The 16,457-nt window shown below is 39.9% G+C and overlaps 1 protein-coding gene across 2 annotated transcripts in view; it reads left to right on the top strand.

The window, feature by feature from the left end:
* Positions 1-16,457, top strand: part of LIX1 (limb and CNS expressed 1) — a 56,236-nt gene that overhangs the window by 16,526 nt on the left and 23,253 nt on the right. The window contains exons 1-2 of one of the 2 annotated variants that reach the window (XM_070794059.1): positions 3,566-3,638; positions 4,086-4,249. In XM_070794059.1, the coding sequence (XP_070650160.1) occupies positions 4,100-4,249 (150 nt within the window). In that variant the 5' untranslated portion in view covers positions 3,566-3,638; positions 4,086-4,099. Of the gene's footprint in view, positions 1-3,565; positions 3,639-4,085; positions 4,250-16,457 lie in introns of those variants that run through there. The other variant, XM_070794058.1, reaches the window with a different exon arrangement.

The following is a 16,457-nucleotide window of genomic DNA, read 5'->3' as shown; positions in this document are numbered from 1 at the left end:
CTGGGGTGTGATTTGAGGAGAGAAGTTTGGAATGAGAAAGAGAATCAAGATATAGGGCCTTCTATGACTTACCAAGGAGTTATTTGCTCTGCAGGTAATGAGGAACTCACAGAAGGATTTTAAGATGGGAGTGATTTAATCAACCGTGACATTCAGAAAGATTACCTGGGAACCACTGGGGATGGGTTAGATGGGGGGTGGCTGGAGTCAGAAGGGTACTGCAGTATATACGGTGAGATGTGAACCCATGAAGCAATGGCAATATTAATGGAGAGGAAGTGGTGATCAGAGACATCGGGATATGGAAGTGACAGAACTCTAGCACTTATTAGGTCTGGAAAGAGGAAATTAAGTTGAAAGTTCCTGTCAGTTTTCTGATTTGTGTGACTGGGTAGATGATAATACCACTTTTTAAGTGGCTCAGGAAAAGAGTTTATGGAAAAGCAAATGGGTTGAGTTTGAGCAATAGGTTGAATTTAAGCAACAAAAAAACGGAAAGATCTATTAACAATGCTGAAGTTACAGGAGAATGTAACCACTGGCATATATTATGGTAGATGGATGAATAGAAATAGTTTCTGTCATTCAAGAGCAACAGAGTGAAGCAAGAAAAGGCGAAGACAAGACTCTCATGCAAAACACCGTGAAGGGTGAGCAGAGGAAGAGAGACCATAAAAACGACTCAGAAGAAACGATAGAAACAGGGAGAATACAGTCAAAAAAGGCTAGGGATATGAAAGTTTCTAGAAGAAATTTATCAGCTGTGTCAAATGCAGCTAGAGGTCAAATAAATATGGACTGAAAGTTAGAATTAGTGACATTTGCCAGAGTCGTTTCAGAAGCTTAATGTAGCAGAACGCCAGATTGTGGTGAGTTAAAAATGAATGGAAGATAGAGAAGCAGAGAGAGTAATACAGAATATTCTTTCCAGCAGCTTGGGCTATATTGAGAAAATTTTAATAACTAGTAACCAAAAGTAGTCCCAAGGCCGAGTACTTCTTTTGATTGATTATTCATTTATTGTTGTCTTGGGCATACATATGGCTGCTGAGAAGCAGGGAGGAGAAGAAACATTTAAAAATAGAAGGTCAAGAGAATGACTATTAGAACAATGCCGAGTAGAAGCGACACAAATTCATGTGAGACTGAAGGAAGTAAGGTGGACCTGAGCACAGGCACAGATGGGTCCCTAGATGTGAGGAGAGATATTGCATGCTCGGTGGCCTAAGTTTGTAACGAGAAAGTCAGGATCATTGGCTGGTCCATGAAGGTGCAGCTGCTGCTGGAGTCTAAACTGGCCATGAGGCCTTTCCTCAAATTTGGGTGGTTTCTTCAGCAGACTTGACCCTTTGTTAGCGTTCTCTTTGACGCTGTCTGTGAACTTTGTTGTTACTACTTCAAAAAAATAAAGAAGCGTGTGTTTCATAAATAAAGCATCTTCAGATATGCTGATCTTGGGAATTCCAAACAACAAGCTGGCCCTCTTCCCTCTGCACTCCATTCATCTGGTTTTCCAGTCGACAAGAGGAGATAGAGATAGAAAGATGAGTTGTGTGTGTGCATGACATATGTTGCACTCTTCAGAGGTGATGACATACATAAGACCATCAAAGAAATCCTTCAAAGTTGCAGAATAAAAGATCTGAAAACTGCTACATTTATTCCTCCATAAATTTTACTTAGGATGTACTTTGAACTCTAATCCACACAGTTTTACATGCCAAAATTCTTGTGTTCATTTTACCTAGATAAGTATGAGTCTTCATCTACTTACTCCAGGTCTTAGCTGAACATCATTCAGCAATGAACTAACTTAAAATAGCAGCCTAATGGCCCTTGCTGACTATCAGAGCCACAGACCGCTGGTTTTGGTTTTAGGCTTCAAGACATCACTGCTTTAATCTTCAAGACATCACTGCTGAATTCTGGAGGTCACCTACAAGTAGAAAGACAGATCAGCTGGCTCAAAAAATACTTGTTTTCCTGGACATGGGAGGGAGTGAAAGATAGGGAGCAGAAATACAATTTAGGAAATAAAAGTTCTATTCTGAGTGACGTCAACTGGTAGAAAATATCACTTCAAATATTTTTGAATGAATGAAAAATGTCTGTAATTACCAAGCTCACCTTGACCAATCAGCATACATTTTATTGGTTAATTCAATTATCCCCCCTGACAGTCTTATATTTCCCAGTTTATTTCCCAAAACACATCTTAAATACTAAAAACTGCAGTTCTTAAATATATACAGACATCCAATTCCTTAGGCATCTCGATAATTTTCCTGAACTATGCCCTGTAAACTGGAAGCTGATCAGTGACCTAAGAATGAAGTAAAAGAGCCAGGTGCTCTATTCAACAGCTTAGAAGGTGGTTGTGAAATATTTTTGCCTCTAGATCAAACTGTGACTCTCCTAATTTCCTGCAAAATAGCAAAGCCCTACATTTTGAAGCACATATATTCAGAAATATATCAGGAGGATGTCAAAGGGCCTAGACACCATACTACACAAAGAATGTTTGAAAGAAAAAAGCTATTTAATCTAGAACTTGAGGAAACCTGAGAGCTTTCTACATTAGTCCGCTTTCATATACAAGTGAGAGACACCAATTCAAAATGGCTTAAGGAAAAAGCAGGTGTGTTGGTTCAGGAGCTCAAACTGTGACATGAGAACTGTTTTTCTCTCCCTGTCTCTTTGTTCTGCCCTTCTCTATGCTGGCTTTCTTTTCAGCCGTGATTTCCCCCTTTCTGGGGCAGCACCACACTTCTCTCCCATACCCTCAACAATCTAGTGAAAAAGGAGAATCCAGTCTTCCACTATTCCCAACAAAAATTATTGACCCTAAGTGACTTGACTTTCAGGTAATATCCATCCTTCAGCCCTGGAGAAGACATGATTGAAAGAAGGGTGGTTCTTTAAAGCAAGCTTTTAGGCTTTTCCTACAAAGAGGAAAAGCAAGTGCTAGGTAGGCAAAAACAACATATTTCCTATGCCACCTTCAAGTACATAGTGGGTTTTCTTGTGAAGATGGGGATTAACTTCTCTGAGGTCATAGTCCCAGAAATGAGAGATAGCCCGCTTGCAGGAACATTATAGGAATGCAGATTTCAGCTCACTCCCCAAAAGGACCTTTTTATAGTTAAAACCATTAGCATTTGAGACGGTCCACCTTACGATGTGCCAAGGACCAGGTCCTTCCACATGTTCAGAATCAGGGCAGATGAGCAGCTGTCAGTGGAGCTGTGCAAGGAATTCAGGCATGGAGCAGTTTCGCCTGTGTGACCTATAGGGTCTCCTTTGCCTCTACAATTCTATTATCCTTGTTAATTTCCACAATTCAATTTGCAGTAGAGGATAAACAAACCAAGCTAATTTGATCTGGAACTTCTGCAGGCTATCACAGGTCATTTAATCCAAAACACATGGCTGTGGCCATTACTATGTTTTCTGAAGTCATCTAACAGACGTGGTCCTTAACAAGGTTTCCATGTTATTAGTTTCACTCAGAGTTTGTTTTCCCGCCCCCAGCCTCTTGCTTATTACACAATTGCTTTCATTCTCTTTTAGATTAGGGTGGAGAGGAGCATGAAAGAGTTTTCTTCTCTCTGCTTTTCTCCTCTTAAATCTTAAAATAGGTGAGTTCCAATGAAAGTTTCATTGCTTGTATTTTTACCTTTGAATTTAGCTTTCCCTTTGCAGGTCTAAGGATCTATAAGAAATGGGATTCATGGATAATCATAGCTCTGGACAGAATTTTTAAGGAAAATTGTCAAAGAAGGAAGAGATTTTTAATTTGATATCAAAAATTAAATTGTAATTGTAACAGACTGCAATGTCATTAGAATTATGGTGCCAAACCCCTTCAGCCATGCTCATGAAAAATTAAACAATTTTGTGCTAAATAGTATTTGCCTCTTTCACAACTGAAAGGACTCCACCCCCACCCCACCAGAACATACACATACTCTGTTTTCCTTACACTGGAAATGACATGTTACATGATCCAACCCACAAATAAAATATTGTTTTTGCCAGGGTTATATCCACCCTTAATTACTGATTATTTTTCTTGTCTTTTTCAGTGAATGTTGTGTCGATGTTACAGGAATTTTGGGAAAGCAAGCAGCAGCGGAGGGCTGCGTTCCCAAGTGAAGGTGTGGTGGTCTACGAGTCGCTGCCATCTCCTGGGCCACCCTACGTGAGTTATGTGACCCTCCCAGGAGGAAGCTGTTTTGGCAATTTTCAGGTAAGAAACCATAAACTGATCAGTGAAAGTTGATGGAGATAACATAGAGTAAGCCTTTTTATAAAATGGTAACATCATTAAGTTTTCTTGGTTGTAATGAAAAAAAAGTTGTGCCATATGCCATTACATAAGAGAAAAATTGGTCAGAGGTTCTGGCTTTTAAATTGAGTAGTTTTTAATTAGGGTGCTATCCCCTGATATTGCTTTGTGGAAAATGAATTTTATAGCATTTTATTTGCCTGATAGCTGCTCCCTTTTCCCTCAAACATTTTGGAATAAGCCTTAGAGAACAAAGGAACTTGGGCAAAGTCCTTCCATCAGGGCCTTTCCATCAGTAGGAAATCTTCACGTTCATGAAATTTGTAATCAAATAGTAATCAATCTACTACACACCAGAGCATGAACCTACAGCAAAGGCTGAGAGTCACAGGGCTGGGTTCAAGGCACCTGTGCTAATCCCAAGTTCTGTTCTGAATACCTGTAGACCTTGGGGAAACGCTTATGTATTTCCCTGACTTTGAGATAGGAAGTAGTACCCATGCGGTTGGTTGGGAGTCATATGAGATATACATGCAACGTGTTTATCTGGTTATAGAGGTATTCTAAGTATTGTTCTGATCATTAGTATAAAGATTCTTCCAGTTGGTTAATTCTTTATTATGTTTATGAAAGGGGTATAAATGATGATACATTTCTAGCTGTACCCCTAGATGGTTTGTACAAACAATCAGCATCAGATTATCCAGTGTGTGCAACAAATACTCATTGAGTGACTAGGAAATACCAAGCACTGGGCCAAGTAATGAGGATATATGGTCCATACTTGGAGGAAAGAAATGTACAAAAAAAGTTATAGTGATTACATCATTATATTCAAGGGTCAATGAAGGCATAAAGGTAAGAACTTCTCAGTTTACCAATTACTTTTGTAAATAGCCCTTTGGTGCAGTGAACTTTCTTAATTTTCGATAGCTGGCAAAAATGCCTCAACTGTAGTTTATGGACAATGTGAAACTCAGAAGAACTCAATTTCCCCTCTTAGTTTTGACAACTAAGAAGTTCAGAGGCAAGATTTCAGTGTATCTGTTTGTAGTATAAATCTATAAAACTCTGCATCATGTAATTTTTAGGACTAATCACATACTTGATATTATTTATATTTCTACTTTTACTCTCCCTTTGAACTCAGTGTGCCTCACTCATTTTATTTCATCCGGTTACCATGTATCTGTTTTATATTATTTCAAATCCTTTGTGGAGTGAAGGGAAGATGTAGTTTAATAAATAGACCCACAACCCTACGTCTGCCTAGGGAAAGTCAAAAAAGAATTCACAGGAAGCAATCACAAACGGAGATGTGCAATTGAGGGTGTCTTTGCCAATTGGTGAAGGCAAGATGACATTCTCAGCCTAGCGAACAGAGTGTACACAGGCATGGAATGAGAGAACCACAGGCATTTTCGGAATGTGAGGAGCCTAAGTGTGTCTGTGGCAATGAAATGGTAGATGGTTAGGCTCTCACATCAAGCTGTAAGTGTCTTCATGCTTCGCAATGAAGAATAGGTTTTATTCTATATAAAATCAAAACCCTTGAAAGATTCTGAGCAGGTGCAAGATATATTCAAACATGTTTCAGAAGACTTACTCTGACAGTAGCATGGGGTAATTTTAAAGAATTGCTTTCAAAACTTCGGACACTGCCAGCCAGTGGGGTCTTGCCTTCTTCTGCCCTGAGCTGTGGTCAGCAGTAGATTTTTACATCTGACTAGTGAAAGTGAATTGCCTGATGAGGATGATTTGAAAGTGGTCTAGAAGCTTTAGAACCGAACTTGATGTAACCCTAGACACTTAGGCATGAATGAGGGACAGGGGAGGGGAAAGAAAGGCAGCGACTGAGAAGAGGATTCTCTAATCCTTGTGAGTCTGCGGGTCCATCGCTGAGCATTCAAGGTGAAGGCTGCCCACTCATACAGAGCTTGCATCAGACTTCCATTCAGGGGAGGCCTCCTAAGAAAACAGACCTACTCGGCCACAGAGCAAGGTCTTGCCAGCTGCTTAAATAATCTGGGTTTTATTTTTTTGTCCACGAATGTCAAAATCTAAAGATCACCAAACATTTGAAGAAAAGCAAAAGAAAAAAGGCAAACAAATAAAAGAACAGAAACAATTCAAACAGCAGAGTACCTAAAAGAGTATTACAAAAAGTATCTTCAGAAAATTATGAAAAGATAAATATCCCTAAAGTAGCTATGAAAAAAGAAGCAAGCAGGAAAACAGGAAATTTAAAATGTCATTGCCAGATTGGAACAATAAAATTAAAAAGTGAGTAAATAGATAAGTAGACATAGTCAGACTTTATTTTTGGGGGCTCCAAAATCACTGCAGATGGTGACTGCAGCCACGAAATTAAAAGATGCTTACTCCTTGGAAGGAAAGTTATGACCAACCTAGATAGCATATTCAAAAGCAGAGACATTACTTTGCCAACAAAGGTTCGTCTAGTCAAGGCTATGGTTTTTCCCGTGGTCATGTATGGATCTGAGAGTTGGACTGTGAAGAAGGCTGAGCGCCGAAGAATTGATGCCTTTGAACTGTGGTGTTGGAGAAGACTCTTGAGAGTCCCTTGGACTGCAAGGAGATCCAACCAGTCCATTCTGAAGGAGATCAGCCCTGGGATTTCTTTGGAAGGAATGATGCTAAAGCTGAGACTCCAGTACTTTGGCCAGCTCATGCGAAGAGTTGACTCAGTGGAGAGGACTCTGATGCTGGGAGGGATTGGGGGCAGGAGGAGAAGGGGATGATGGAGGATGAGATGGCTGGATGGCATCACTGACTCGATGGATGTGAGTCTGGGTGAACTCCGGAAGTTGGTGATGGACAGGGAGGCCTGGCGTGCTGCGATTCATGGGGTCGCAAAGAGTCGGACACGACTGAGGGACTGAACTGAACTGATCTGAGACATAGATCACAGACAAACTGATAAAGGATAACAAAGTAAAAACTAAATAACAAAGTAAATTTTCTGGAACTTAGAGCAAAAAGACAAAGAGATGGAAAAAAGACAGGACAGGAAACGTGGGACTAATCCTGGAGGTAAACATTCATCTAATAAGAGTTCTGCTACTGCTAAGTCACTTCAGTCGTGTCCGACTCTGTGCAACCCCATAGATGGCAGCCCACCAGGCTCCTCCATCCATGAGATTTGCCAGGCAAGAGTACTAGAGTGGGGTGCCATTGCCTTCTCCCAATAAGAGTTCTAGAAAGAGACAAAGGAAATAAGGGGGCGAAACAAATACTAAGAAATAAATACAAAGAAGAATTTGTATTAATACAAAGAAATACAAAGAAAATTTCTTTGACTTAAAGCAGCACGGATTTTCATATTGAAATGGCCCACTATATTCCAAGCAAGTTCATAACAAAAGTTACACAACTCTGTGACTGCATGAGACTTAGGGACAGCATTCTGTTCATGGATCAAAGGACTTTCGTCATTGATTTCACTGTTTGCGGGGATTTTGATTTCTTTTAAGGTAGATTGGATTTATATGTAGGATACCTTTGGGGGATCTGATATGAAATAGGGCCCAAACTGGCAAACCTGGTCAACAAAATCAAAAACTATATCTTTGAAAAGATAAATAAGAAAACATTTGTGAGTGTGACCTACTTATGAAGTTCTATCGCCACCTTCTCTTCATGTCTAAACCCTGCCTGCCTTCCCAGACTTCACTCAGATAGCACGTTCTCCATGAATTTTCCCTGAATCTTCCTATTAGAGGTCTCTACCTCCTCTGATTTTCCAAAGCAGTTATCCTTGTTTCTCTTCTAGTATTTAATGTTTTTTTACCTTACGCTACTTATGGGTCTTCCCCGTAGGCTCAGTGGTAGAGAATTTGCCTACAATGCAGGAGACTTGAGTTCAATCCCTGGGTCAGGAAGATCCCCTGGAGAAGGAAATGGCAACCCACTCCAGTGTTCTTGCCTGGAAAATCCCATGGACAGAGGAGCCTGGTGGGCCACCACCTATAGGGTCACAAAGGAGTGGGACATGACTTAGTGACCAAACAGCAACAACAGCTACTTATGTGCATGTTCGGTCTCTAGAATACAACGTAAGTGCCCCAGGGACAGAGTCTCTATCCTTATATCTAAAATGTCAAGTACTGTGTTTTGCATATAGTAAGTGCCTAATAAATGTTATTGAAAAGGAAAAAAGTGATAGTTGCTCAGTCGTGTCTGACTCTTTGCAACCTCATAAACTGTAGCCCAACCAGGCTCCCCTGTCCATGGAATTCTCCAGACAAGAAAACTGGAGTGGGTAGCTATTCCCTTCTCCAGGGACTCTTCCCAACCCAGGAATCAAATTCAGGTCTCCTGCATTGCAGGCAGATTCTTTACCATTTGAACCACCAGGGAAGTTGAATGAATAACTAAATGATGAATAACAAATCAAAAAAATCAATGAAGTTTATATTTGTCCTTTTTTAGAATATTATCACTATTGACTGATATACAAAACAGTATATACTACTATATACAACATAATACATCAACTAAGGTATTTCACCTAACTCTGCAAGATGGTGGGCTAGGAAGGAAAAATCAGTAACATTAAAATCAGCTGATATCATTGTGTTCCTGTCTGTGATTAGTTTGTAAAATGGATTAATTTTAACTTATTGATTTAAGAAAAAGCCTTCTAATTCTCTCTGACTTTCATTTATGCAAAGTAACTTTTCCTCCACCCACAATCTCACATAACCAATATTTGGCCATACTCAAGGGATGTGTTATGTTTGTTCATATGTAATAACTACATTTATTATAATGTACTTAGAATATAATACATTTGACAGATCTGTGAATAGATCTAGAGGATGTAAGTCTAAGAAATTTTAATGTTTTGTTTTTGTATTTGCTGCCTTGAGAACTATGAATTTCCCAATCATCCCATAAATTTCTATCCCAAATGGTAAGACTTTCCATATGTAGTAAATTTACCATCTTCCTTGTGGTCTCTAAAAAATAGGAAACAAAATTTTAAAAACTGAACTCTTCAGCAAGGTGGCCTCTTGGTGATTTCTCTGATCATTTCAGGGTTTCCTTTTCCTTATGTTTAAACCATCATATTTTAAGGTTCTCAGGAGGATTGTTAACATCCTTGCTTTAAAAGATCCAGAATTTCCTGAATCAAATATGTTTTGAAAATGTGCTTGGGTGATTGGCTGCCAAATCTTAACCCATTTGGCTCCCAAAAATGTGATTTGAGAAAGGAAAACCAGGAAGGAAAAAAGAGAAAAAGAAAATTTCTCCAAAACCAATGTCCGTACACTTTTCTTGGTTCTTCAGAGACCATCTTAAATGCTATTTTCACCACATAACATTTCATCATATTTTTGCCAGCAGTTGGTCTGTGAGAGCCTACATGCTCATTCCTGCAATGCCTCTCACATAATCAAATGTCACCCTTGTGCATTGCAAATCATTTCACTGTGGATTATTAACGCCAAGACCATGTGCTGGGACATGGAGAAATCATTATGCCAGCAGTAGCCTTCTTACTGAGCCATGGACGTCACCTCCAGTGGTGCCAAGTAATTGAAAATACTTGAAGTGGAGTATGGGACTGGATTGCAGGATTAATCCTTCTGGTTCATGAAAACTCTAAGAGATTACGCCCATTCATTCTTTAGAAAAGCGGTATTCAGACTGAGCTTAGTCTTCTGATTAATCAAAGGAAAGCAGTCAAAAGGCTCTGGTGGACACAAACCACTGGTTTTATGAAAAGAAACCTCCCACTGAAGTAAATGGGAGGCTTGTGTCCAAGAAGACTAATTGAAGAATTTTCAGTTAGTTTTTATGCCACAACCCCCTAAAAAACAGAGCCAGAGGGAGATAAATCAACCATAAATCTGTCTTTTAACCATGTCTTCATAAACGACTTTGGTATAGAAAAAGAGAAGTGAAAATATGAGTTGTTTTTGAATTTCTAAACAATAAAAAGAACAATCTATTGTTACTCAACTATTTTCTTTTAGAAAGTTATACTGAAACACATTAGTGCTTATTGTCTTTTATAAAAGAAACTGTCTTCTAATACTGCAGGCATTGAGTATGAATTCATGCATTTTGGATGTATTCTCTCCATGCCATTTTTGTCTAGGCAGTTAATCCTTCCCTAGCCACATATCATGACCATGAAAACTTGCAATAATTTCCATTTTTTACAATAAGAGCAACACAAGAGCCATCAGCTCAACGTCTGGCTCCCCTCTTGATGAACTCAGAAGGAAAGCCACTCATTGTTTCAGCAGCTGTTTTTGTTTCCAAATCCAAAAGGGGGAACTTAATTGAGTATTTTCTCTTATTTTATATTTTGATTAAAAGTTTTGTGATTCAAGTTTTTGTTTTCAAGCCAGTGACATAGGCTTCCCTATAGTCTGCTAGAATGATTTGGGTTAGTGCATTTTATTCTTATTTGGAATAAAAAGTAAAAACTCTTTTGAGTATAATACTACACCATGTGATTATTTATGTATATGAGTTTTGATCGTATAAAAAATATATCCCCTGGCTAAAACATTGATGTGATAGTTTAATTTATTTGACGTTTAGAACACTAATTCACTACGGTACCATACTTTTTTTTCACCTATTTTGTGGTACTTGGGCTTTTTGTATCATGCCAAGCACCATATAAAATTGAAACATTTAATATTTCCATAAAAATATGTTGATTGATTTTTTTCTTTTCTTTTCATTTTCACCCGGTATATGGCACGTGTAGCAAGGTCACACAGTTGGGAGAAGTAAGTGGGAAAACACTCAGAGCAGATGAGTTTCTTCCAAAGCACTGTCTCTGAGAGGCCTTCCATGTTCATGCTAGTTGGTTTTCACACCAAAGCCTTTGCCTGGAAAGACTACTCTTCTACAGCCAGTCACCTGGAAAAACTACTTTTCCAAGGTACATACTACCCAAAAGAAGGATAGGTACGTTTCATTTGTTTTAGTTACTTTCAGGGCTATAGTATCTCTAGTCCACACCCCTCCCCAAAAGTATATATGATGAAATTAAGGCTCAAAAAGAGTGAAAGGAGCACCTTAAAGCACACTTCTACATCAGCAGGACTAGGATTCAAGTCCTCCCCTGACTCTAGCACATGTGCTTGACTCCATGCCACCACCCATAAAGAAGGCTGAGCGCCAAAGAGTTGATGCTTTCAAACTGATGCTGGAGAAGACTCTTGAGAGTCTTTTGGACAGGAAGGAGATCAAACCAGTCAATCCCTAAAGGAAATCAACCCTGAATATTCATTGGAAGGACTGGTGCTGAAGCTTCAATACTTTGGCCACGTGATGCGAAAAGCTGACTCATTGGGGAAAAAAAAAAACCCTGATGCTGGGAAAGATTGAGGGCAGAGGAGAAGAGGGCAACAGAGAATGAGACGGTTGGGTGACATCAGTGACTGAATAAGCATGAGTTTGGGCAAACTCTGGGAGACAGTGAAGAACAGGAAGCCTGGCATGCTGCAGTCCATGGGGTCGCATAGAGTTTGACATGACAGCAACTGAACAACAACATTTTTAAGGCAATAAACGCACTTTACTATCAGATATAAAACATATTTTAGACTTTCATAGGTTGCATGATTCTTATTTTTGTTCTAAAGTATTAGATCACAATGAACTAAGTTTATAAAATTAAGTTTTTTCCCAAGAGAGAAGGACTAGGAGAAAATTTGATTAATTCATAGTCATGGCTAAATGGAATTGTAATGTTCTCTTTTTACTGATTATTAAATAAGGCCTAGCCTTAACATTCCATGCTCCAAAGAAAGATTTAGTTTCTGCCATGAAATTGAGACTACTGCCTTGCACTAATTCTGTTTTAATGTCAACTATTACTGTCTGAAATCAGCCACGACCTCTTCTTTGTCACTGGATGTGTATACCTTGACGCAGACGCACGACGTGCTATGCAATGTAACTTAACTTCTAAAGGAGGTATTTCCTGGTAGAAATCTCCACAGGAAAGCATCCTGTTTGGCAACTAATGAGATTCAAAGATAGGAAGATTAGTTAAAACCCCTTCCCATTTGAAAGTCATATGTCAGCTAATGATCCAGGCTTTAATGGCTTGCCTGTGAAACTGGAAGTGAGTATTGTTTTAATGAGACCTGGTTATCACCCAGAACTCTTTGCTGACTTTTCATCAAGCAAAGTGAACAGAGATAGTTATTGCTGTTCCTAATAGAACCTCCACATATAGTGAAAGATAATGCTTGGGGAAAGGCTCCAGGTAAATCGACTCGGGACAATCTCCAGAGGGACAATCCCCAGCCTTTGCTGTTAAACTTGAGGAAGATGCTCACAGTCTTAGGAGTTGCTGAGTGAGGAAGAAAGGCTGACTTCACCTTTCCCCACTCCATCCCTGCATCTCTCTCCACACAGTCAGAGCCAAGTCCTTTTACATCAAAGCAACTGTAAAAATAAACCAAAACTTTGAGCTCTGATCAATCCATCTTGTCTTCACCTTAACTTGAAAAAAAAGAATAAGAAGAAAAGAAAAAAGGGAAAAGAAAAAAAACCTCCAGGAGCCAAGCACAACATGGTTTTGTAATAGTTGCCAGGGACCTGGGTCTAGGTATGTGTGTAGAATAGCGTTTGCAGCAGAGGTAGAGGAGGAGGAGGCCAGGTGGTTTATATTATAAAAATAACATTCTGACCCACCATGTGCGTGAAACGTTTCTTTCAGTTGACAGGAACTGGGTGAGTTTTCCCTGAAAATTGGACTCCCAGAGCAGCCCCTCCCCCATTAGCAAAAACCATTGCCCGCCCACCCCCCGCTCCCCACCCCATTCCCAGCACACACAGAGCTCCAAATTGTTCCCAATGTATTTACAGCCAGCCTGACCTATGGGGGAAGAGACACCATATTAACTTGGGTGATTGAGTCTTAACGGTTGCCCTTTTTCTCATCACCATCTGGGAAGGAAAAAAAAAAAAAAGCTAATATATCCACAATTAGATAAATTGGAGCATATGCACATGTTCATGCTTAGACCAGGGCAGTCGAGGTCTTAAAGAACTGAAAGGGGGACAATTAGCATCAGGGCCTGGTTTGTGTGGCATTCTTTGTGCTGATGGCTTGCTGTCAGGATGAAACCGAGGTGTTGGTGACACTGACCAGAGCTGGCAGGCCGTACACACAAACTCTGCAAGTCGCTTGCTGAGACTTGGACTCGGAGTCATACCAGCAAATGCCCCCCACCACCTGAATGACAGGCTTGACAGCCTAAAGAATCTGGGCAAGAATTCTCACCTCGCACAGAGTCCGTTTATTTGGTTTTGCCACCTGCAAAGCCCCAGCTTGGGAGAGCCCCTTGGGTCCGACGTGCTATTGAGCAAAGGCCACTAAATAACACTGACCTGCTGTTGGCCCCAGAGAAGATGGCGTCTTCAGCTCCGAGTCTACATGTAGACACAGTCTGTCAAATGTATAATACATGACGGGTCTTTTGCAAAAAACCTGCTCCTTAACAACCACTTTTCAGCTCCTCAGCCACCACTGATAGGCACAGAATAAAGTGTACCTAACTTGATTTGGGATCTGCACACTTTTATTTTTCTTGATGTCTTTAAAATGCAAATGTGAAAAATTCTAAAAAGTCTATTGTTTAAAATGGAGAAAAGTCACTTATATTGATATCTTTCCACAGACTTTCTTTTGAAAGCCCTATAGTTGGGGTGTATGGACAGAAAAATATTAGTATCCAGAAACAGTCACTCAATACATGTTCTAATACAAAGCATGGGAAAAACTGTTAATAAAATGAGGAATACTAGGAAAGTTAATATTCAGAATATAAACTGTGTCATCCTGGCTGGAAAATGTTTCTGTGAGTAGTAATGCACTTATAATAATTTCAATTTTTATTGTTATCAATAATTAACAATAAAACTAGTATCTTATTAGGCATTTCTATGTTTATAATATGTACATGACTGCTAAAATTTTATTTCAATGAATTTTTAAAATTTCTGTACATCCTAAAAAAATGGACTAACTACCATTTTATTTCAGGACAGCCCACTGACTGTCCTGTTTATTTATTAAACCAATAAATCTTGGTTTAATTTTTCTGTTGTATAGTATGACACATGGAAAATTATCATGATGAAATAAGAACTGCTGAGTAAAAAGGAATATTGAGACTTTAGTTAAGTTAGAAGAGCCTATATAATTCCTAAAGGCTTAATTTTAGAAGAATAGTCCTAAATGATTTTTTTTCAACCTGAATGCTGCTGTCCCTAACTTTTGTGTAAAAGTAATTTCTCTAGTGAGAAATTAGGCTGTGTCATGTTAGCAGAGGTGGATATACTATTGCGATATTGAGATTGATAATGACATATATATTTGGTTTGGCCCCTGCCCAACAGCCCCTGACACCCCTAGGATTTCCTAAGTCATAAGAGTGATAAAGGTATCTTTTAGTATTCATAACAAATAAAGGGTTATACCACACCTGAGTTTATGTTAATGAAGTGGCTTTTGGGGAAGCTCATAGTGATGGCGCCTGGTTGCTAGGAGAATCAGCCATATAATGAGAAGTTTACAATTTTCAGCCCCGACCTCTGACCTGATAAGGGAGAGGAGCCAAAGATTGATTTATGCACCAGTGGCCAAAGATTTCGTCAATCACGCTTATGTTATGAAGACTCCATACAAGTCCTAAATGGTGGGATTCAGACAGCTTCTAGGTTGGTGGTGCTGGGAGAAGGTGTGGAAGCACAGAGTCCTTCCACACACACCTCGCTCTATGCATCTTTCTCTGACTGTTCCTGAGTTGTATCCTTTTATAACAAATCAATAATCTAGTAGGTAACTAATTTTTATGAGTTCTCTGAACTGTTCTAGCAAATGATGGATGCTGAGGAAGGAGTTGTAGGAGTCTGTCATTTTTAGCAGTTTGGTCAGAAACACAGGGCACAGCCTGGACTTGTGTGATTGGCATCTGAAGTGGGGTCATCTGGTAGGACAGAGCCATCTATGGAATCTGATGCTATCTCCAGGTGGACAGTTTCAGAATTGAGTTAAACTGTAGCATACCCAACCTAGACAGCATATTAAATTAAAGCAGAGACATCACTTTGTCAACAAAGGTCCATCTAGTCAAGGCTATGGTTTTTCCAGTGGTCATGTATGGATGTGAGAGTTGGACCGAAGAATTGACGCTTTTGAACTGTGGTGTTGGAGAAGACTCTTGAGAGTTCCTTGGACTACAAGGAGATCCAACCAGTCCATCCTAAAGGAAATCAGTCCTGGGTGTTCATTGGAAGGACTGATGTTGAAGCTGCAATTCCAATACTTTGGCCACCTGATGCGAAGAGCTGACTCATTGGAAAAGACCCTGATCCTGGGAAAGATTGAGGGCAGGCAGAGAAGGGGATGACAGAGGATGAGATGGTTGGATGGCATCACCGACTCAATGGACATGAGTTTGTGTGGACTCCGGGAGTTGGTGATGGACAGGGAGGCCTGGCGTGCTGCGGTTCATGGGGTCTCAAAGAGTCAGACATGACTGAGTGACTGAACTGAACTGAACTGTAGCATACCCAGCTGGCACAAGAGAGTTAGTTGGTGTGAAGAGGAAAACCCCACATACAGTGGTGACCAGAGACTGTTCTCCCTCTCAACCATGAAGCCAGTGAAACTTCTGCTGCATAGGTTACTTCAAATCACAGGCCAATTTTTAAAATGTGTGATTTCTTATTGCTTTTCTTATACAAAATCCCTCAAACTGTGTAAGCTTCAGGTCCCACACAAAACCTGGTTCCGCCTCTGCTGATTAGAAATGAGACACGGAACGGACAGAAGCTAGAGCAGCATTCCTCTAAGGATAGTCCTGGATCCACCTGCCTCAGAATCACTTGGGAAGCTTGTTAAAATGCAGACCCCAACTGCAGTCCATCTGAAGAGACTCTGACTGGGAATGTACATGTTATCAAGTTCCCCAGGTGATCTTACGATGAAAACTAAAGGTTTCGAATTTTTGGTTTGGACTGCTAGCTGAGGCTTAGCAATGGTCTTTATAACATACCCTGTGGGCTCCTAGTAGCTTGTCAATGATCTCACATCCAAAATAAAATAAAGAGCCAGAAGGAGCTGGTCTTGAGAGAATTTCTCATCCGGTGGAGCCGGAGA

Source organism: Bos indicus, chromosome 7 (assembly GCF_029378745.1).
Source record: "Bos indicus isolate NIAB-ARS_2022 breed Sahiwal x Tharparkar chromosome 7, NIAB-ARS_B.indTharparkar_mat_pri_1.0, whole genome shotgun sequence".
NCBI lineage: Eukaryota > Metazoa > Chordata > Mammalia > Artiodactyla > Bovidae > Bos > Bos indicus.
Note: the sequence above shows the minus strand (reverse complement) of the source record. Positions and strands in the feature narration are given on the sequence as shown.